At 43.0% G+C, this 23,670-nt stretch overlaps 2 protein-coding genes across 2 annotated transcripts in view; one reads left to right on the top strand and one right to left on the bottom strand.

Annotated features, from left to right (window-relative positions):
• Positions 1-305, bottom strand: part of ANKRD28 (ankyrin repeat domain 28) — a 216,046-nt gene extending 215,741 nt beyond the window's left edge. The window contains exon 1 of the mRNA XM_070377138.1: positions 166-305. Coding sequence (XP_070233239.1) covers positions 166-192 — 27 coding nt within the window. The 5' untranslated portion in view covers positions 193-305. The remainder of the gene's footprint in view (positions 1-165) is intronic.
• LOC138986081 (GRB2-associated and regulator of MAPK protein 2-like) lies at positions 191-23,670 on the top strand. The gene is made up of 3 exons (XM_070364596.1): positions 191-347; positions 1,618-1,716; positions 23,104-23,670. Exons 1-3 carry the CDS (start codon positions 191-193, stop codon positions 23,268-23,270), a joined length of 423 nt encoding a protein of 140 aa, XP_070220697.1. The 3' UTR covers positions 23,271-23,670.

Here is a 23,670-nt window from a genome sequence, read left to right as displayed (position 1 = left end):
GCTCCCCGGGCCGGGCGGCTCTGACAGGCGGGCCCCCGCGACCCCCGGGGCGCCCCGCCGGCCTCGCGCCGCCCAGCCCAGCGGGCGCCCCGCGGCCCGCCCCGCCGGCGCCCCCGCCCCGCAGCCTTTCCCTCACACGCCCGGAGCCCGCCGCCCCTCGCCTACCTGGTCGCGGAGTTTGAGGAACGCCATGGCGGTCGCCGCCGCCCGGCCGGCGCTGCCGCCTCAGGAGCCTCTCCAGCGCCCAGAGCCGGCAGGTCGGCGGCCGTGCGCTGAGGAGTCCGCGGGCAGGGGGGCGGCGCCGCCTCCCCGCCTCCAGCCGCCGCCGCCGCCGCCGCCGCCGAAAGGTGAGGAACCGGAGGGTCCCGCCTCCTCCGCGAGGACTCCCCGCCCTGTTGCTTCCTTTCTTCCTCTCCCCCGTCCGCCGCCTCCTCAGCCGCCGCCGCCTCACGCCCCCTTTTCCCAACACAGCCGAGCGGCCCCCGCGGCCCCGCCGCTCCAGTCCGCGGCCGCCGCGGCATCCAAACTCCACTCCACAATATTACCACCACCGCCCGCCGCGATTGGCGGCCGCGCGGGGGAGAGGCCAGAGTAAGCCGGGCGCCCATTGGCCACGCCGCCGCGCTCGCCCGGGGCCCCGCCTCCCGGACGGGGCGGGGCCGGGCAGGAAGCGGCGAGGGTGGGCGCGGAGCCGCGAGCTCCGGGCGGGGGGCGGGTGTGAGAGAGAGCCGCGCGGAGCCGGGGGAGGGGCGGCCAGGTGCCCGGGGCGCGTGCCCGGGGCGCGGGGGGCGGAGCCCGGCCTGGGGTGCGGGTCCGGTCTCCCTCAGTGACTGCCCCGGGGCTCGCGCGTGAGGGGAGCAGGGCAGACGCCCGCCCCCTCACAAAGCCTGAGGAGGCTGCGGGGACCGGGTGGGGGGCTGGAAAGGGCGTGAGGGGTGGAGGGGCCCTCGGGTGCTGCCACCTTCCCGGGAGCGGCGAGGGCATGGGGGCCAAGCCGACTCTCAGGTCTGAACTTCCTCAGGGTGCACAAAACCCGAGGGAGCGGGCCGAGACGTGGTCCCTGGGAGGCGGCTGTCCCCCCTCGGGGGGCCGCGCAGGAGGGCAGAGGCCGGAGGGAAGGAGCCGAGCCAACTGGCCGAGTCTGACACGTCGAAGGAGAAGGAGCTCTCTTCTCTCCGACCCTCGGCCCTCCGCACCTGAGGAGGTTAGAAAAGGGGGGCGTCCGGGGATGGCTGCCCTCCTCCGGGGGGCGCAGCACCCGTGGGCGGGGGAGGGGAAGACGACGCCGGCCTTCCGGGCGGAACGGCAGTATCTCTGCAGCCGAACGGGCTGTGGACGCCCGAGTCTTTCTCTCTACCCCATAGTTCCAATCCGAAGCAAAGCGATGATGGTTCTCTCCCCGCAAAGCCTCCTGCCTGGCTTGCATTTTTTTTTTTTTGCCCTCTTTCTTCTTTCTCATCTGAGGGGTTTTGCCTCCCACTCGAGAGAAATCAATTAAAAAAAAAAAAAGATGTGCTGGATGCATCCTTGGATGGAGGAGGAGAGGAATGACTCCCTCACCCTGCTACACACGCCCCCACGCCACCCCACAGCTCTGAAACGGCTTTTCTTTCTTAGGCAGCCGCGCTCTGTTGCCATTCCAGGCTTGTGTGGGAGAAGACTGCTGTGCGCCTGTGTCTGTCCGCCCGGGCGACTCCAGCCCTCGGTTAATGAAAGGTACAGATGGTTAGAACACAAATGTGTGACGTCAGGCTTGGTTTTAGAAAGTTCTCTGTTCCCTGCATCAATTGTGTCTCTTGGGACAGACTTATTTAGAGGATCGATTTGGGTCTAATGGCAAGCAGGAGAAAAGGGAACCTATGCCAAGAATGTCAGTGTCTTGTAGTCCTATGCTTATTACAAAAAGCTTCTTTTAGCCCCATAATAAAAGGAAAGTATCAGAGTGCAAAACGAAAAGCACCGCTGATTGATAGCCTGATCCTTCCACTATTCTTTGACATACCAAAGCTTCGATTCTATACAAACAGTTTCTTATATAATGACATTTCGCATCATATTTCCTACTTAAAATGGAGGGATTTGCGCAACTGCGAGGTAACACTCGTGATGAAACCAAACAGCTCTTGCTTTGCATCCTCAGTACCTCTCGCCCCTTCATCAACTCCTGCACATTAAATAGGGATACTGTTTGCCACCCAGTCTCTCCTTTCAGTTCAGAGAAGGTGAAGGAGTTAACATTGTGGAAACACTTGAGTTCTCCAAAACAGAGATGTTGTGGTAATATTACCGGAGTATTTTTGATCACAAGTTGCCTTTATAAACAGTTACCCATGTGTTGTGTTCACTACAGAGTTCTTAGTCCAAGAATGTAAGAATTTACTCTTATTCATACACAAGCCTTTTAAGCCCTCTGGATGTCTCAGTTCAGTTCAGTTCAGTCACTCAGTCGTGTCTGACTCTTTGCGACCCCATGAATCGCAGCACGCCAGGCCTCCCTGTCCATCACCAACTCCCGGAGTTCACTCAAACTCATGTCCATCTAGTCGGTGATGCCATGACATTAATACATCACCCTATCCCGGCAACCCACTCCCAATGATCTCTCTTCTAAGTTTAAGTTCTAGAATTGAAAAGCACAACAGGAACTTGATTAGGAACAAGGCAAAGATTCACTTTTGGGAAAACAAATGCCTTTGAGAATGTGAACAAAAATCATGGGCCAAAGATGCATTTTAACAGATTTTAGGCTTGAGCTAGTGAAACTTTTCAGGGCTCTTCTGAAGTTTTCTAATTAATTATAGTTAATGAAAGTATTTTATAAGTTACCATCCCCAACAACCTTGCAAATAGAATGCTCCAAACTCTCCTGATAGATAATGGTTAATATCCAAGTCAGATCAAACCCTCCTCCACCCTAACCACAATTTAATTTGTGTCTTAATTTCACCATTTGTAAAAACTAAGCATAACATTATCTGGCCTACACCTCTCATACAACCAAATAAGATAATGATATGAAAGGCTGTAGGAACTCTGCAGAACCGTTCAAATTTAATGTTATTATTGTAGCAACTACATTTCCATTATCAGGACAGAGGATAACAGTCATTCTGAAAAATAGGAATAAGAAATCTATGTAATTTAGCAATAGGATTAAATAAGGGTTATATTCAAATTCTGACAGTAATTTTTATATCTTTATTATAAGGTTATTCCAGCTTATATATATATAAAATATTTGAATATTAAATCTATAGTATTGAAAAGTCTTCTGTAATCAAAGCTGATGAGGCCAAGAGCTAGAATGGTATCAGTAACCTCTCTCCAACTCTTGTCACCCCATCCTTTTCTGTCACTTTCATCCTTCTTTACTGCACCCAGGCTCTGAACTCACATCTTAAGTACTCTGCAGTCATAAAGGAAACCTCAAATTTTAAAAGTATCAAGAAATAACTAATAAGTTAGGCAAGACTCCTGTGCCCATGCTTCAACCAGTTACTACAACAAGCAGGATCTGAGAATTAATGATAGCTTTGGTACAGTTGTTGTTCAGTTGCTGAGTTGTGACCAACTCTTTGCAACCCCATGGACTGCAGCACACCAGGCTTCCCTGTCCTTCACTGTCTCCCAGAGTTTGCTCAAATTCATGTTCATTGAGTCAGTAATGCCACCCAACCATCTCATCCTCTGTCATCCCCTTCTCCTCTTGCCTTCAATCTTTCCCAGCGTAAGGATCTTTTCCAGTGAATTGGTTCTTCCTGTCAGGTGGCCAAAGTATTGGAGCTTCAGCTTCAGCATCAATCCTTCCAATGAATATTCAGGACTGATTTCCTTTAGGATTAACTGGTTGGATCTCCTTGCAGTCCAAGGGACTCTCAAGAGTTTTTTCCAACACCACAGTTCAAAGCATCATTTCTTTGGTGCTCAGCCTTGTTTATGGTCCAACTTTCACATCCATACATGACTACTAGAAAAACCATAGCTTTGACTGTATGGACCTTTGTTGGCAAAGTAACTTCTGTGTTCTTGAATATGCTGTCTAGATTTGTCATAGCTTTTCTTCCAAGAAGCAAGTGTCTCCTAATTTCATGGCTGCAGTCATGGTTTGGAGCCCAAGAAAATCAACTCTGTCACTGTTTCCAGTGTTTCCCCATCTATTTGCCATGAAGTGATGGGACCAGATGCCATGATTTTAGGTTTTTGAATGTTGAGTTTTAAGCCAGCTTTTTCACTCTCCTCTTTCACTTTCATTTAGAGGCTCTTTAGTTCCTCTTCGCTTTCTGTGGTATCATCTGCATATGTGAGGTTATTGATATTTCTCCAGGAAATCTTGATTCCAGTTTGTGTTTCATCCAGCCTGGCATTTCGCATGATGTACCCTGCATATAAGTTAAATAAGCAATGTAACAATGTACAGCCTTGATGGACCCCTTTCCCAATGTGGAACCAGTCCATTGTTCATGTCCAAGTCTAACTGTTGCTTCTTGACCTGCATACAGATTTTGCAGGAGGCATGTAAGATAGTCTGGTATTCCCATCTCTTTAAGGATTTCCCACAGTTTGTTGTGATCCATACAGTGAAAGGCTTTGGCGTAGTCAATAAAGTAGAGGTAGTTGTCTTTCTGGAACTCTCTTGCTTTATCGATGATCCAGTGGATGTTGGCAATTTGATCTCTGGTTCCTCTGCTTTTTCTAAATCCAGCTTGAACATCTGGAAGCTCACAGTTCACGTACTGTTGAAGCCTGGCTTGGAGAATTTTGAGCATTACTTTGCTAGCATGTGAGATGAGTGCAATTGTGCCGTAGTTTGAGCATTCTTTGGCATTGCCTTTCTTTGGGATTGGAATGAAAACTGACCTTTTCCAGTCCTGTGGCCACTGCTGAGTTTTCCAAATTTGCTGGCATATTGAGTGCAGCACTTTCACAACATCATCTTTTAGGATTTGAAATAGCTCAACTGGAATTCCATCACCTCTACTAGCTTTGTTCATAGTGATGCTTCCTAAGGCCCCCTTGACTTCACATTCCAGGATGTCTGGCTCTAGGTGAGTGATCACACCATCATGGTTATCTGGCTCATTAAGATCTTGTTTGTATAGTTCTTTTGTGTATTCTTGCCACCTTTTCTTAGTATCTTCTGCTTCTGTTAGGTCCATACCATTTCTGTCCTTTATTGTGCCCATCTTTGCATGAAATATTTCCTTGTACCTCTAATTTTCTTGAAGAGATCTCTAGTCTTTCCTATTCTATTGTTTTCCTCTATACTTTCCTCTATTCCTCTTTCTTTCTTTTTTTTTTTTTATTCCTCTTTCTTATACTGAGGAAGTCTTTCTTATCTCTCCTTGCTATTCTTTGGAACTCTGCATTCAGATGGGTATATCTTAACCTTTTCTCCTTTGCCTTTAGCTTCTTTTCTTTTCTCAGCTATTTGTGAGGCCTCCTCGGACAGCCATTTTGCCTTTTTGCATTTCTTTTTCTTGGTGATGCTCTTGATCACTGCCTCTTTTACAATGCTACAAACCTCTGCCCATAGTTCTTCAGGTACTCTATCAGATCTAATCCCTTGAATCTGTTTGTCTCTTCCACTGAATAATCATAAGGGATTTGATAGGTCATACCTGAAAGGCCTTGTGGTTTTCCCTACTTTCTTAAATTTAAGTCTGAATTTGGCAATAAGGAGTTCATGATCTGTGCCATAGTCAGCTCCTAGTCTTGTTTTTGTTGATTGTATAGAGCTTCTCCATCTTTGGCTGCAAAGAATATAATCAATCTGATTTCGGTATTGACCATCCGGTGATGTCCATGTGTAGAGTTGTCTCTTTTGTTCTGTGAAGAGGGTGTTTGCTATGACCAGTGTGTTCTCTTGGCAAAACTCTTGTTAGCCTGTGCTCTGCTTCATTTTGTACTCCAAGGCCAAACTTGCCTGTTACTCCAGGTATCTCTTGACTTCCTACTTTTGCATTCCAGTCCCCTACGATGAAAAGGATATCTTTTTTGAGTGTTAGTTCTAGAAGATCTTGTAGGTCTTCATAGAACTGTTGAACTTCAGCTTCTTCAGCATTACTGGTCGGGGCGTAGACTTGGATTGCTGTAATATGGAATGGTTTGCCCCTTAGAAACAAACAGATCATTCTGTCATTTTTTAGATTGCACCCAAGTACTGCATTTCAGACTCTTTTGTTGACTGTGAGGGCTACTCCATTTCTTCTAATGGTTTCTTTCCCACAGTAGTAGATATAATGGTCATCTGAATTAAATTCACCCATTCCTGTCCATTTTTGTTCACTGATTCCTAATATGTCAATGTTCACTCTTGGTCACCTATTTGGCCACTTCCAATTTGCCTTGATTCATGGACCTAACATTCTGGGTTCATATGCAGTATTGTTCTGTACAGCTTTGGACTTTACTTCCATTACCAGTCACCTCCACAACTGGGTGTTGTTTCTGCTTTGGCTTAGCCTCTTCATTCCTTCTGGAGCTTTCTCCGCTCTTCTGCAGTAGCACATTGGGCACCTACCGGCTTAAGGATTTTATCTTTCCATGTCATATCTTTTTGAGTTTTCATATTGTTTATGGGATTCTCAAGGCAAGAATACTGAAGTGGTTTGCCATTCTCTTCTCCAGTGGACCACATCCAGAATTCATGTCTAAAATGATGGAAGGAAAGATATCATGTAGATGTGATCACCTGGGTAATGACTGTGAGCTAAGCAACCACACCCAAGTTTACTTGTTGTGCTACAGTGTGGTGGGTATTTACCAGCACTTTACATGGGTTATGTCCTTTAAATTTTTCAGTAACCTTTTAGGGTTAGGAAACTGGGGTCCAAAGATAGGTGTGCCCTTAGTAGGACCTGAATATACAAGGACCTGGAAAGCCAAAAGCTTCCTAGTTTATGATGTAGGAGATAGACAACTACTGATAACTTTTGAGCAGATAATTCTTATATTATAAAATGATTTTTATGATGAACCTGAAATATATGGAAAATGCATAAAAGAAACTGCCAAAGCAGCAAAGGTATGTTCAGGGACCTAGAGCATAGAATTGGAAGACCTCATATACATATGAAAGAGTTTCTGGAGATGAGGAAATAAAAGTATGAAGGAGAAGCAGTCTCCATAGCAATAATATGTGAGAATTTGTCAGACTTAATGAGAAATGAGTTATCAGATCAAAGGGAGATGCTTAGGCTCAAGTGGCATAATTTTTTTAAAATTGAGACCCATACATAATAGTGAAATTAGAGAATACCAAAGACTTGGTCTTTCTTACCAAGTAAGAAATGTTCAAAGATACCACTGAGAAAAGTGAATTTATTTAAAGGGAATTACAGCCATCCTATTAGTAAATTTATTGGCAACAATTGGCTACAGAAGACATTCAAAACATCTTCAGTGTATTGGGAGTCCATAACTGAGAAGCTAGAACTCTATTCCTAGCTAAACCATTTTTCTCAAGAGGAAGAACAGAATAAACACATTTTTAAAATTTAGGACTTACAGATGGTCATTGAAAAAAATACAAAAGAATACACTCCAACATGAAAAAAGCTGAACCCAAAAGGAATAAGTAAGTGAGTGGGAGAAGGAAGAATAAACAAACAAATCAGTGAATATCTTGGTTAATCTAAATCAGCAGTATTTTTAAAAAAGACTAGTATTTGGGAATGTTAAAACCCTGTGAAATTAAGTTATTAGCCCTTCAAAATGAGATGAAAAAAGTCGCACTGTGTGACTGTCTGACTCTTTGTGATCCCATGTACTATAACCAGCCTAGCTCCTTTGTCCATGGAATTCTCCAAGCAAGAATACTAGAGTGGGTTGCCATTCCCTTCTCCAGGAGATCTTCCTAACCCAGGGATCGAACCTGGGTCTCCTGTGTTGCAAGCAGATTCTTTCCCAACTGAACCACTAGGGAAGCCAAAATGTGATAGATGATGGCAGAAAGGACTTCTGAGTTAAACATGACTTTTTTTTAATTCAGAAGGAGTGAGGTAGTTTTAAATTTTAGACTTTGACAAGCTACTACATTAGTAAAATTTTTTTGTTTCACTCACTGGGAGAGCTGAAAAAAAACAAGCTTGGGCTGAGCTTCTAGAAAAAGTGCTCTAAACCATGTGATAGAGCTGGTGTGATAAAGACAGTGCTGCTGTTCCCAACAAGCACCAAATGCTAGGAGCTCAACCTCTCTTTATCTGCTCCCGCCATCAGCATCAATGCCAGTTATGTGTCAGAAACTTAGTCTTACAGTCACGGCCACCTCCACAAACTGGATGTTGGCCTCTTCCTACACAAGGACAGTGGGAGCCACATGCAGACCTTATATCCTTACATCCTCACATTTCCACTTGTGCTTCTGGTTAGCAGGGCCAGTGGTATTGGCCTGCATCCTAGCTGCAAGGCAGGCAGGGAATTTGAGTTCTCAATTTTATACTAGGGAATAGGTATCTATAACCAGGGAATCATCCCAAATATAAAAGGTTTTTTAAAAGGTTATGGCAGCCTTGAATATGACAGGATCCACTAGTGATATACTTACTAAACCTAGAAGGAGATTCACCAAAATAAGAGAAATAGAATGTATACCTTCTAAACCTATAGACAGAGAAAAATAAAATGACCTAGAGAAAAGTCCAGGTTAGCAGACAAAAAAGAAAAAAAAAGCAAACTAAAGTTATGATAAATAGGAAACTCCAATTAGATTGTAGAAAGAAGTCCAAGTATATTCAGTTCAGTTCAGTCGCTCAGTCATGTCTGACTCTTTGCAACCCCATGAATTGCAGCATGCCAGTCCTCCCTGTCCATCACCAACTCCCGGAGTTCACCCAAACTCATGTCCATTGAGTTGGTGATATTATTAATCACAAAAAATATATATGGTTTAGGCCTGTCTTTTAAAAAGTAACAACATCAAAAAGAAAAAGTCGCTCAGTTGTGTCCAACTCTTTGCGAGCCCATGGACTATAACTCACCAGGCTTCTCGGTCCATGGTATTTTCCAGACAGGAATACTGAAGAGGATTGCCATTCCCTTCTCCAGAGGATCTTCCCGATCCAGGGATCAAACCCAGGTCATAAAGAAACCCAACTATATGCTGTTTGCAAGATAATGGTTAGAACATAGAAGAAGTTTGAGGAAAGGCAATTAAAGAAAACTATATACCAAGAAAATACTAACCAAAAAATTGTTCCTCTAATAACATTAATACCAGATGTAATTTAAGCAAGAAGGATTAATTGAGATAAAGAGATGATTTGTAGGAATCATAAAAGGAACTGTCCCCCATGATATATTCATAAACTTGTGTGCACTTAACCACATAAAGCAAAAGTTAATGGGACTCTATAGAGAAATTGGCAGATGTACCATTTAAAAACTAATAGACAAGCAGACAAAACATTAAACTATCATTAAATCAATAAGCTTCATACCATGTGAGATACCATAATCTACAGGAAAAAAATAGTTCATGCTACTTCTCCAAGACACTAAATACAGCCATTTTACATGTAGACTTTACCAACATACAGGAAAAAATGCCTTTTGTTTGTTATGTTTTACAAAGAAACTGAGAACCAAGTATAACCAAGACTGGTGATGACCAAATGCTGCTCAGTCATCTTGTCTTCCAAACCAACCCTGGACCTGTCCAGTTCTTTGACAAGAGCAATTATTTCAACAACAGGGCCCTTGGAACCATTTCACTGAGTCAAAAGCTCTTCTGAGGGGGTCTCTGCTTAACTGCTTTAATTATCTGTCTGCTGGTAATTGCTCCACTGTGGTTGAAATACATGGAAAATGCATATAACAGACTGCCTGAGGTAAAAATATACAGTTGTATACAGAGTTTGATATAAATTCTTAAAAACCAAGCAAGCAAATGTCTGAACCCCCCCAAAAAATTTGTTTTAACTCTCAAAGAAAATATTTGTTGCTTAGTCACTTAGTCATATCTGACTTTTTGTGACCCCATGAACTGTAGTTCACCAGGCTCTCTGTCCATTGGATTTCCCAGGCAAGAATACTAGAGTGTGTTGCCATTTCTTCTCCAGGGGATCTTCCTGACCCAGGGATCAAGCCTGCATCTCCTGCATTGTCAGGGGGTTTCTTTACCACTGAGCCACCAGGGAAGACCATACAAGAAAATACACTGCAACATTAAATAAAGTTTTGAGTGAAAGAAATATGAATCCTTTCTTCTGTTTTTCTGTATTGTGCATATTTTATTTGGTGAGAATTGTTTGAGTAGTTTACAGATGTATTGGCGCTTCATGATTTCATTACTTCATTGGAATAAAAAAGGCATGAGATGTAGAAAATGGCAAAAGAAAGTGTGACTGTATCAATAAGCACATTAAATGTGATTGGACTGAACATGCTACTGAAAAGGCAGATTTTATCAGGCTGAATAAAATAGTAAGATCTGACTCTGTGTCACAGGTCAGCAAGAGACACACTGAAATTCAAAGATATAAGTAGATATAAAGTAAAGGATGGAAAAGATACAATGTGTAAAAAAGAGACACAAGAGAATGTAAGTGGGTACAACCACTACAAAAAGCAGTAAGGAGGTTCCTTAGAACACTGAAGATAGAATTATGGTATGATCAGCAATCCCACTCCTGGGTGTATATCCAGACAAAAAAGTAATTCAAAAAGATACATGCACCCCTATGTTCATAGAAGCACTATTCACAATAGCCAAGACATGGAAGCAATCTAAATGTCCATCGACAGATGAATGGATAAAGAAGATGTGGTACATATACACAATGGAGTACTACTCAGCCATAAAAAAGAATAAGTAATACCATCTGCAGTAACATGGATAGACCTAGAGATTATCATACCAAGTGAAATAAGTCAGAAAGAGACAAATACCATGTGATATCACTTATATGTGGAAACTAATGTATAACACACATGAACCTATTTACAAAACAAAAACAGACTCGTAGACATGGAAAACAGACTTATGGTTGCTAGGAGGAGGGTTTTGGAGGATGGTTGGAGTGGGAGGTTGAGTTTAGCTATGTAAGCTATTATTTATAGAATGGATAAACAATATGGTCTAACTGAAGACATTTTGATAAAAGATTGAAATATCTAGAGAATGTAACAATTATATATACATCTAAGAACCAACTCCCAAAATGTATGAAACAAAACCCAGCAGAAATGAAAGAAGAAATAGACAATCGATAACAGAAATTTCAGCAACTTACTTTAAATAATTGATAGTACACCTTTAGAAGACTTTTAACAACACTATCAATCAACTTGCATTAACTAGTATTTATAGAACACTCCACTCAATAATTGCAACATACACATTTTTTTTCAAGTGCATGTGGAACACTTTCTAGGATAGACCATATACTGGAGTCCAAAATAAGTTCCAATAAAGTAAAGAATATTGAATTTATACAAAGTACAGCCTTTGATCACAATGAAATTAGAGATCCATAACAAATAAATCTGGAAAAATACCACAAATTTGGAAGCAACACCCTGCTAGATAACCAATGAATTAAAGAAGAAATTGTAAGGGAAATTGAATAAGTTGGACTGAATGAAAACAAAAACACAACATATCAAAAGTTATGGGATGGATCTATAACAGTCCTTAGAGTGAAGTATATAGCTTTAGTTTCTTATATCAGAAAAGAAAAAAGGTCTAAAATCAAAAATCTAAGCTTCCCCCTAAAAAAACTAGAAAACAATGAGCAAAAGAAACCCAAAGCAAGAAGGAGTGAAATGATAAGTGTTATAAAAGAAAAACAATAGACAAAAAATTTTAATTTGGTTCTTAGAAAAGATCAACAAAATTGGCAAATACTTAACTAGACTGACTAAAGAAACAAGAGAAAAGGCACTAATTATCAACATCAGAAATAAAGGGTATTGCTACCAACCCTACAGAAATTAAAAGTATTCTAAGGGAATATCTGGAGAAGAAAATGGCAACTCATTCTTGTATTCTTGCCTGGGAAATCCCATGGACAGAGGAGTCTGGAGAGCTATAGTCCATGGGGGTCACAGAAGAGTCAGACATGACTGAGCAATTAAACAAGGGAATACTATTGACAACTCGATGCCAACAAATTAAAAAACTTGGATTAAGTGAACAAATTTCTAGAAGTACACAAAACCAACTCAAGAAGAAATAGAATATTTGATTAAACCTACAAGTAAAGAATTTTAATTGCTTTTGAATGTGGTGCTGGAGAAGACTTTTGAAGTCCCTTGGATGGCAAGGAGATCAAACCAGTCAATCCTAAAGGAAATCAGACCTGACTGTTCTTTGGAAGGGCTGATGCTGAAGCTCCAATACTTTGCCCACCTGATGGGAAGAGCCGACTCACTGGAAAAGACCCTGTGCTAGGAAAGATTGAGGCAGGAAGAGAAGCGGGCAACAGAGGATGAGATGCTTGGATGGCATCACCAACTCAGGGGATTTGGGTTTAAGCGAGCTTTAAGAGATAGTGAAGGATAAAGAGGACTGGCATGCTGCAGTCCTTGGGGTCACAGAATCAGACAAGACTAAGCAACTGAACAAAAATAATATATTGAATTAGTGATTTAAAATCTCACAAACAGAATCTCCCCCAGATGGCTTTACAGATGAATTCTATCAAATGTTTAAAGAAGGAATAGTACTAGCCTTTAATAAACTCTTTCAGAAGACAAAAAAGAGAACACTTTCCAATTTATGAGGCCAGTGTTACCCCCAATACCATAGCCAAAGACCTCACAAGAAGAAAAAAAAAAAAGCTACAGAACAGTTCTTCATGGACAAATATTTAAAAATTCTTAGCAAAATATCAAGTTCAACATTAAAATATATATGTATGTATAATACATAAAAAGTATATATAATATATAATTTTATATATAGTTTCCCTGATGGCTCAGTGGGTAAAGAATCCACCTGAAATTCAGGAGACACAGGAGATGCAGGTTCGATCCCTGAGTCAGGAAGATCGCCTGGAGGAGGAAATGGCAACCCACTCCAGTATTCTTGCCTAGAAAATCCCATGGACAGGGAAGCCTGGTGGGCTACAGTCCAAAGGGTCCCAAACAGTCAGACATGACTGAGCAACTAAGCACGGTATATATATATATGTTGTTCATTCACCCAGTTGTGTCCAACTTTTAGCAACCCTGTGGACCATGAACCGCCCAAGACGGACAGGTCATGGTGGAGAGTTCTGACAAAATGTGGCCCACTGGAGAAGGGAATGGCAAACCACTTCAGTATTCTTGTGTTGAGAACCCCACAAACAATATGAAAAGGCAAAAAGATACAACACTGAAAGATAAACTCCTTAGGCCAGTAGATGCCCAATATGCTACCACAGAAGAGCGGAGAAAGCTCCAGAAGGAAAGAAGAGGCTAAGCCAAAGCAGAAACATTGCCCAGTTGTGGATGTGACTGGTGATGGAAGTAAAGTCTGATCCTGTAAAGAACAATACTGCATATGAACCCAGAATGTTAGGTCCATGAATCAAGGCAAATTGAATGTGGTCAAACAGGAGATGGCAAGAGTGAACATTGATGTTTTAGGAATCAGTGAACAAAAATGGACAGGAATGGGTGAATTTAATTCAGATGACCATTATATCTACTAGCGTGGGCAAGAATTCCTTAGAAGAAACAGAGTAGCCCTCATAGTCAACAAAAGAGTCCGAAATGTAGTACTTGGGTGCAATCTCAAAAATGACAGAATGATCTGTTTGTTTCCAAGGCAAACCATTCAATATTACAGCAATCCAAGTCTACACCCCAACCAGTAGTGCTGAAGAAGCTGAAGTTCAACAGTTCTATGAAGACCTACAAGACCTTCTAGAACTAACACTCAAAAAAGATGTCCTTTTCATCGTAGGGGACTGGAATGCAAAAGTAGGAAGTTAAGAAATACCAGGAGCAACAGGCAAATTTGGCCTTGGAGTACAAAATGAAACAGGGCACAAGCCAACAGAGTTTTGCCAAGAGAACACACTGGTCATAGCAAACACCCTCTTCCAACAACACAAGAGATGACTCTACACATGGACATCATCGGATGGTCAATACCGAAATCAGATTGATTATATTCTTTGCAGCCAAAGATGGAGAAGCTCTATACAGTCAGCAAAAACAAGACCAAGAGATGACTGTGGCTCAGATCATGAACTTCTTATTGCCAAATTCAGACTTAAGTTTAACAAAGTAGGGAAAACCACAAGGCCTTTCAGGTATGACCTAATCAAATCCCTTATAATTATTCAGTGGAAGAGACAAACAGATTCAAGGGATTAGATCTGATAGACAGAGTGCCTGATGAACTACGGACAGCAGTTCACGATATTATACAAGAGGCAGTGATCAAGACCATTCCCAAGAAAAATAAATGCAAAAAAGCAAAGTGGTTGTCTGAGGAGGCCTTACAAATAGCTGAGAAAAAAAGAGAAGCAAAAGGCAAAGGAGGAAAGGAAAGATATACCTACTTGAATGCAGAGTTCCAAAGAATATCTTCAAAGAGAGATAAGAAAGCCTTCCTCAGTCATCAGTGCAAAGAAATAGAGAAAAACAATATAATGGGAAAGACTAGAGATCTCTTCAAGAAAATTAGAGATACAAGGAAATATTTCAGGCAAAGATGGACACAATAAAGGATAGAAACACTATGCACGTAACAGAAGCAGGTATTTCCCAGCATCAGGGACTTTTCCAATGAGTCATCTGTTTGCATCAGATGACCAAAATACTGAGCTTCTGCTTCAGCATCAGTCCTTCCAGTGAATATTCAGGGTTGATCTCCCTTAAGATTGACTGGTTTGATCTCCTTGCTGTCCAAGGGACTTTTAGGAATCTTCTCCAGCACTACAGTTCGAAGGCATCAATTCTTTGGTGTTCTACCTTCTTTACTGTCCAGCTCTCACAACCATACATGACCACTGGGAAGACCATTGCCTTGACTATACAGACCTTTGTCAGCAGAGTAATGTCTCTGCTTTTCAACACACTGTCTAGGTTTGTCATTGCTTTCCTGCCAAGAAGCAATCATCTTCTGGTGTCATGGCTGCAGTCACCGTTCGCAGTGATTTTGGAGCCCAAGGAGAGTAAATCTGTCACTGCTTCCACCTTTCCCCCTTCTATTTGCCATGTAGTAATGGGGCTGGATGCCATGATCTTCGTTTTTTAATATTTAGTCTTAAGCTGGCTCTTTCACTCTCCTCCTCAACCCTCATCAATAGCCTCTTCAGATCCTTTTTGCTTTTTGCCATTAGAGTGGTATCATCTACATATCTGAGGTTATTGATGTTTCTCCTACCTATCTTGATTCCAGCTTGTAACTCATCCTGTCTGGCATTCCTCATGATGTGCTCAGCATTTAGATTAAACAAATAGGGTGACAGCAGACAGCCCTGCCATACCCCTTTCTTGATCTCGAACCGATCAGTTGTTCCATACAGGGTTCTAACTGTTGCTTCTAGACCCATATACAGGTTTCTCAGGAGATAGGTAAGATGCTCTGGTATTCCCATCTCTCTAAGAGCTTTCCACAGTTTGTCATGATCTCACTCAAAGGCTTTAGCGTAGTCAATGAAACAGAAGTAGATGTCTTTCTGAGATTCCCTTAACTTTCTCTATCATCTAGCGAATGCTGGCAATTTGCTGTCTAGTTCCTCTTACTTTTCTGAACCCAACTTGGACAAGTTCTTGATTTGCATAATGCTGAAGCCTAGCATGCAAGATTTTAAGCATGACCTTACTAGCATGGGAGATGAGTGCAACTGTCTGATGGTTAGCACATTCTTTGGTACTACCCTTCTTGGGAATTGGGATGAGGATTGACCTTTTCCAGTCCTGTGGCCACTGCTGGGTCTTCCAGATTTGCTGACATAATGAATGCAAAACCTTGATGGCATCATCCTTTAGGGATTTGAATAGTCCTGCTGGAATTTCATCGTATCCACTAGCTTTATTAACAACAGTGCTTTCTAAGGCCCACGTGACTTCGCACTCCAGAATATTTGGCTCTGGGTGACTAACCACACCATTGGAGTAATCCAGTTCATTACAATCTTTTTTATCCAGTTCTTCCTTGTATTCTTTCCATCTCTTCTTGATCTCTTCAGCATATACTAGGTCTCTACCGTATTTATCCTTTATTGTGCCCATCTTTGGGTAGAATGCTCCCTTGACGTTTCCAATTTTCCTGAAGAGATCTCCGGTCTTCCCCCCTTTGTTGTTTTCTTCTAATATTAAACACTGTTCATTGAAGAAGGCCTTCTTGTTTCTTCTAGCTGTTCTTTGAACCCTGCCTTTAATTGGACTCCCTCTCTCCCTTGCTTTTCGCTTCTCTTTGCTCTTCCGCTGTTCGTAAAACCTCCTCGGATAGCCACTTTGCCTTCTTGCTTTTCTTTTTCTTTGGTATGGTTTTGTTCACCACCTCCTGTACAGTATTACAGGCATCTGTCCATAGTTCTTCAGGCACACTGTTATCTAGATCTAGTCCCTTGAATCTATTCATTACCTCTACTGTGAATTCATACAGGATTTGACTGAAGTCATACCTGGCTAGTTTAAGCCTGCATTTTGCTATAAGAAGCTGATGATCTGGGCCACAGTCAACTCCAGGTCTTGTCTTTGCTGAGTGTATACAAATTCTCCATCTTCAGCTACAAAGAATGTAATCGATTTGACTTTGGTATTGACCATTTGGTGATGTCCATGTGTAAAATTGTCTCTTGTGTTGTTGAAAAATAGTATTTGCTATGACTAGTGCATTCTCTTGGCAGAATTCAGTTATCCTTTGCCCTGCTTCATTTTGTTATCCAAGGCCAGACTTGCCTGTTACTCCAGAGATATCTTGATTTCCTACTTTTGCATTCCAATCCCAGATGATGAGTAGAACATCAATTTTGGTGTTAGTTCTAGGAGGTCTTCTAGGTCTTCCTAGAATTGATCGAGTTCAGTTTCTTCAGCATCGGTGGCAGTGTCCTAGACTCGGATTATTGTAATGTTGAATGGCTTGCCTTGGAAATGAACCAAGATCATTCTGTACTTTTTGAGGTTGTACCCAAGTCCTGTATTTCAGACTGTTGGTCACGAGGGCTACTCTGTTTCTTCTAAGGGATTTTTGCCTGCAGTAGTAGATGTAATGGTCCTCTTTATTAAATTCACCCGTCCCCGTCCATTTTCGTGTGCTGATTCCTATGATGTCAGTGTTTATTCTTACATGAACTCTCCTCTGCTCTTCCCGAGTAGCATACTGGACACCTTCAGACCTGGGGGACTCGTCTTTCAGTGTCTTGTCTTTTTGACCTCTCATACAGTTCACTGTATTCTCATGTGAGTACACTGGGGTGGTTTGCCATTCCCTCCTCCAGTGGATCACGTTTTGTCAGAACTCTCTGCTATGACCCATCCGTCTTGGGTGGCCCTGCAGAGCATGGCTCATAGCTTCATTCATAAGCCCCTTCACCACGACAAGGCAGTGGTCCATGAAGGGGATATATACCCTGTGGCCAGTGGTCCATGAAGGGGATATATACACTGTGGCCAAGTTGGGTTTATTTCAGGAATCAAGGTTAGTTTAACATCTGGAAATATCAAATTACCAAACAATTTAACATCTGAAAATATCAAATTATTTTGATAATATCAAAAAGAGTTCAACATTAACATTGAAATATACTTTACACACACACACACCATGAGTCTGTTGGACTTATTTCAGGAATGCAGTTAGTTTAACATCTGAAAATCAATTAATGTAATATACTATATTAATAGAATACAGGACAAAAATTGCATGCATATGCACTGCAAGTAAGGCATATGAACTCAGTGAACCTGAATCTTTTATTTGGGACAATAAACATGCCTGTGAGCTTTCTTGATGGGTCAGCAGTAAAGAATCTGCCTGCAATGCAGGAGACCCAGGTTCTATCCCTGGATCAAGAAGATCCCCTGGAGGAGGCCATGGCAACTCACTCCAGTATTTCTTCCTGGAGGATCCCATGGACAGAGGACCCTGACAGGCTACAGTCCATAAGGTCTGAAAGAGTAGGTCATGACTGAAGTGACTGAGCATGCATGCACAAACATGCCTGTCCTTTGCTCCAGAGAGGGACGTTACCTTCATTACAGTGCTCAGTAAGCTTCCCTGATGTTGGTTCCAAAGGAAGATACTGTTCCTATCCCCAAAGCTGTCCACTCTACAAAACATCCTTAATAAGATGGCCTGAAACAAAAGCAATGTGAGACACATGGAGAATCGGCTAAACAGAAAATGTATCCATAATTAAGAGCACAGATACATCATCCATCTCACAGTGTGGAGGTTGGGAGAGTAGAGAAGATGAGATAAGTGGACAAGATGCTATTACCTCTCTTTTTAGTTTTTTGTTTTCTTCGCAGTGTCTCAATAGATGAGAGTTTCAAATAAGAGGGAGCACTGGGCATAGGGCATCTGGAAGACTGAGAGGGTAGACAAAGGAAGCAGAGGTACTGGGCCCTGCCCAGGGCCCTCCTGCAGTTGATGATCACAAGTTTAAATAAAGTCACAGTTATGACAGTTTTAACCAGGTTTGTCCCACTTCTTGGGTGCAAGGACAAAGTAGGCAGAGGACTGGCTTTAACCAGGATTGTAGTTTTTCTGGGCAAGCTCGACAGACAAAAAGTAGATGCACCCAGACAGGAGAAGACAGTGGTGGCCCAGGGAGTGAAGGCTGGATGAAGAAGAGAGTGGGGAGAGGAAGGACAGTGAAAAATGAATGGGGCTAAAGGACCAGAGCTGCTGATGTGGGTGGACGGTGGTCGGAGTGCAGGTATTGCAGTATGTGAACTAGGAGACAGGAGGTGGCGGTCAAGTAGTGAAGTGCTTAAAGTCGACGTTTAGAGCTATGCAAACATGGGATGGGTAGCTGAGGGTGGAGGAAAAGATCACTGGAGGAGAGGTGTTCAGGAAACTGAGTGGCCAGAGTGTCGGATGGGTCATTTATGAGCTTGTTGGAGTCACCAAACAAAGCTGGAATCAGGTGGAGAGAAAGGCAGGTGCTAAACTGTTCAGGGAATGATGGGGGAGGGGTAACCGGGAAGTTACTAAGGATTGCGACAGGGAGGGTGGCAGCTGCTCTGGACTGGTGGCAGACTACTCATTCATTTAATAAGTATTTCTTTATATACGACTAACATTGTGGGAGAGACTAATTATTATCACTGTTCTCAAGAACTGTATGAACTAACACAAAGATAATGCATATACCTGTAAGAAGCTAAACAACAGGGCAAGCATTGCAATATGTAGAGTCAGAAAGAACAGTGACTCGAGGTTCTGGAGATTGGAGCTCTAGTTCCAGCCCTGCCAATAATGAGCTGTGAAAGCGAAAGTGTTTGTCACTCAGTCATGTTCGACTTTGTGACCTCATGAACTGTAGCCCGGCAGGCTCCTCTGTCCGTACAGTTCTCCAGACAAGAATACTGGAGTGGGTAGCCATTCCCTTCTCCAGGGGATCTTCCTGATCCGGAGATCGAACCCAAGTCTCCTGCATTGCAGGCAGATTCTTTATCGTCTGAGCCACCAGGGAAGCCCAATTAGCTGTGAGCTGGGGCCAATCACTTGATCTCACCTGGCCTTGGTTTCTACATTTGGATATGGATTAAATTATTCCCAGGCGACCTCAGGGTCTAACATTCTGTGATATAAAGTAATACATCTATCCAAAGGAAGTTAGAGGAATAAGCATAATTGTTTAGATGTTACAGGAAGAGGAAATAGAAGCATGAAGAATTTGCCCGGCAGCAGGCTAAATCAGGTTCATTGTTTGTTAGTCCATTTGGAGTGTAGAGGGGGATTCCTGAATGGTTCAGCGAGTAAAGAATCCACCTGCAGTGCAGGAGACACAGAAGATTTAGATTCAGTTCCTGGGTTAGGAAGATCCCTTGGAGGACGCAATGGCAACCCACTCCGGTATTCTTGCCTGGAAAATCCAATGGACAGGGAAGCCTGGTGGGCTACAGTCCATGGGGTTACAAAGAGTCAGATATGACTGACTGATTAAGTGTGCGCGCGCGCCGCACACACACACACACACACACACACACACACACACGGTGCAGAGAAGGTACCCTCATCCACACTTGTTTGCCTCCACTTACGCAGAGCTGTGTTTTTCTTTCCATTATGTCTATTTGGTTCTGGCTAGGTCATGATTGCTTATCTCAAAGACCAAAGAAAATACCATTAGAACCCATCACCAGAACATCTACATTTCACACAACCCTGAAAGGATATGTTTTTATAGGAAGCAAAGAGGTATGTCGCCCTGTAGGAACTGTATGTCACTTTAGGGTGATTAGGCTGACATGCATTTCCCTGATGGAAAACATAATGAACGGGTACCATAACCCTTGACATCAGGATAACGTTGAGGTGGGATTGGAGGTCAAGGTTTAGAAGGATATAATTGAGGTGAGGGGATAGAACAGCTTTTCTTCTGGAACAGATTCTTCCTTTGTAACTTCAATGTGACTCCTGTATTTTTTAATGCATGCCAGCACATTCACTCATACAGTTAACAGATGTTCATTGAGATCCAGTTGTATGCTAGGCTCCATTGTAAGGGCGAGAAGTAGTGTAGAGAGCAAAATAGCTAAGAGCCCTGGCCTTTCTCCCTTTGCCAGTGTATACTGAATGGGGGAGAGGGACATAATAGGAAAATGGATAAGGTATTTTTCAGGGAATGATCAATACTGTGAAGCCTGTAAGCATATGTTTATGCCTTACTAGGTTCTGATAACTAAAGCCAAAGGGTACCATGATGAATAAAAGCCTCTTGCCGTAGTTTGTAAATTTTAACCATGGGCTCCTTTAGCTGGGGTTGTCTGGAAAGTGAGACCTCAAAAATGAATTTTCAGTCACGCAGAGATGGAGTGGAAAGAGCAATGTTCCAAGGAGGCAGCATGTTCAAGACATATAAAGAAGGCTACTGTGGCTGGAATGTCTCAAGGACAGGAGAGTGTAACAGAAGGTGAGGCTGAAGCCTGAGTCAGGGCCTAGAATAATCCGGGCCTTGTAAGTCAGATCAGAGGGTGAACGTTTGACTTCTTATTTCTCTACTGTGGTAAGCCATTGGAGGGTTTTGAGGAGGGACATTCTGTGACTTGACTTTTCATCTTAGAAGTTTACTCTGGCAGTCGTGTAGGGAATAGACCCAGGGCCGCGTGAGGGGAAGCGGGAGCTCTGTTAAAAGCTGAGGGGTTATGGAGGCCTGGTTCGGGGGAGGGATATGGAGAAGTTGAATTTGAGACCTGTTCTGAAGGCAGGATAACAGGGCAAGCTGACTGATGGCGTGTGGGGTGTTAGAAAGAGAGGAGTCGAAGGACAAAAGCCCCTGCATTGGGTGCACAGAGTCCTAACCGCTGGACCCCAGCACTGTGCTCCTGGAGCCTGGAACTGTGTTCTTCACTAAGCACTGGTAGAATGAATGAATACCATAGCTGTTGATAGGGTTAGGGTCTAGGCCTAGATCAAGTGCCCTGCCTCAAAGGAGGGCTTTCTCCCTTTTGCCTGACAGATGTCTTATCCACCTGGGGCCCGCTGGCATTTTACCACTATACACACTGAACTGCAATATAAAACGGTATTTCGCTTTTCAGCACCCTAAATGGACCCTTTCCACAGAGTCAGCTGATGCTGAAGTAGGTCAGAACAGGGCATGTGTCTGTGATCTGTATAGGGCATATAACCCTGTTACGACCTGTGGTAAATTGTCTGCAAAGATGGCTGGGACTTCCCTCGTAGTCCAGTGGTTAAGAAACTGCTTTGCAATGCAAAGGAAGCAGGTTCAATCCCTGGTCAGGGAACTAAGATCCCACGTGCTACGGAGCAACGAAGCCTACGAGCCACAACTAGAGAGTCTGTGCGCCACAATGAAAGGTCCTGCATGACACAAGGAAGTTCCTGCGTGCTACAACTAAGGTCCACACAGCCAAATCAGTTCATTAAAAAAACAGCTTTTTTTCATGTCTGTGCATATGTTGCCCATCCCAACAACAGACAGAGTTTGTTCCCCATCCCCTTGAATCTGGTGGCCTTGAGACACGCTCAATAGAAGTTAAAATAACGTCCTATGACTTTGGGCCTGGGACTTAAGAGCCCTTGCAACTTTCAGTTTTAATGCCTTGGGATCTAGACCACCAGGTTTAAGAAGCTTGTAATTCTAAATGATGTGAAACCACAGGGAGAGAGAGAAGCTCAGCCAGCGTCCAGCCATCCCAGCCTCTGCAGCTGAGGTGTGAAACATGAATCAAGCCGTCTTGGATTCTCCAGCCCAGACAAGGTGTGCCAGCCAGCCAAATGCAGCAGACAAAGGAACCCCGCTCAAATCGCACAATCATGAGAGAGAATAAATGGGGCTGTTTTAGGCCACTGCTTTGGGGAGTTATTTGTTATTTAGCAACAGATAGCTAAACTAGAATCTGTTCCAGGATCCATTTTATGGCACAACTTCTAGAAACACACTGTATTTAAAAGCAGAGCGCCTTCAATTTCTAGCAAAACTACAGATGCAATTGTCTCTTGTCTCAGCTGTGTCCGTTCTAGGAATCAGTTCCAAAGGTATCCTGGCAAAAATACAGAGAGATATATTGGCTATTAATTTCAGCACTATTTACAATAGCATCAAACTTCAAACACCTCAAATATCTATCAGTAGGGGACTGGATGCATAAGCTATGTAGCATCCATGTGATTGAGTACCGCTGCTGCTACTGCTGCTAAGTCGCTTCAGTCGTGTCCGATTCTGTGCGACCCCATAGACGGCAGCCCACCAGGCTCCACCGTCCCTGGGATTCTCCAGGCAAGAACACTGGAGTGGGTTGCCATTTCCTTCTCCAATGCATGAAAGTGAAAAGTGAAAGGGAAGTCACTCAGTCGTGTCCGACTCCTAGTGACCCCATGGACTGCAGCCCACCAGGCTTCTCCGTCTAGGCAACTGTAAAAAAGGACACTGACCACCTCTGAAACACTGTGCAGAAACGTGTGTGGTATGTTGTGCTACTGTTTAATTATTATTTTTTTTTTTTTTTGAATCACCGCCGTAGGGGTGAGGCCGAAGCCTAAGCCCAAGCCGAAGCTGCCGGCGCTGTTCATCCTGATCCGCGCTGCCGCTGCCTCCCTCCCCAACGTCTACAACGCGTCAGCGACGGATAATTATTTTTTTAATGGAAGGATAAAATATAACATTTTCAAAAGAAATTACTGCCTATAAGGGGAGAGAGGAGATAGGGTAAATGATACCACAGGAATATAATCTGCAAACTCCAGACTGTGGGAAGCATTATGAAACAGCCGACCCAGTTTCTTCAATAATTAAAGATTTTTTTTAAAGGGTGATAGAATGGGAACCTGGTGATTAAAAAGAGGGACTTAAGAACATATGGACCAATTATAATTTATGAACCTATTTGTATTCTGATTTGAATAATTAAACCCAAAGTTTATGAGACAATGGGAAAATGAGACAATGTTTTGTAATAGCGTATAAGGGAAAAGAATCTGAAAAAAATGTATGCACATATTCACATGTATGAATAACTGCGGTACACCTGAAACCAGCATGACATTTTAAATCAGCTACAGTAAACAATTTTAATTTAATTAAAAAAGAA

The sequence above is a fragment of the Bos mutus genome, chromosome 1 (assembly GCF_027580195.1).
Source record: "Bos mutus isolate GX-2022 chromosome 1, NWIPB_WYAK_1.1, whole genome shotgun sequence".
NCBI lineage: Eukaryota > Metazoa > Chordata > Mammalia > Artiodactyla > Bovidae > Bos > Bos mutus.
This window is presented reverse-complemented; position numbering and strand designations above follow the sequence as displayed.

What these genes read in the sequence shown, in the direction of transcription:
- LOC138986081 (XM_070364596.1), top strand. Translation starts at nt 191, where the DNA reads ATGGCGGTCGCCGCCGCCCGGCCGGCGCTGCCGCCTCAGGAGCCTCTC. An exon ending in GCCGCCGCCGCCGCCGAAAG is followed by an intron (nt 348 to 1,617) that starts GTGAGGAACCGG and finishes TTTCTTTCTTAG; the next exon opens with GCAGCCGCGCTCTGTTGCCA. An exon ending in CAGCCCTCGGTTAATGAAAG is followed by an intron (nt 1,717 to 23,103) that starts GTACAGATGGTT and finishes TCACCGCCGTAG; the next exon opens with GGGTGAGGCCGAAGCCTAAG.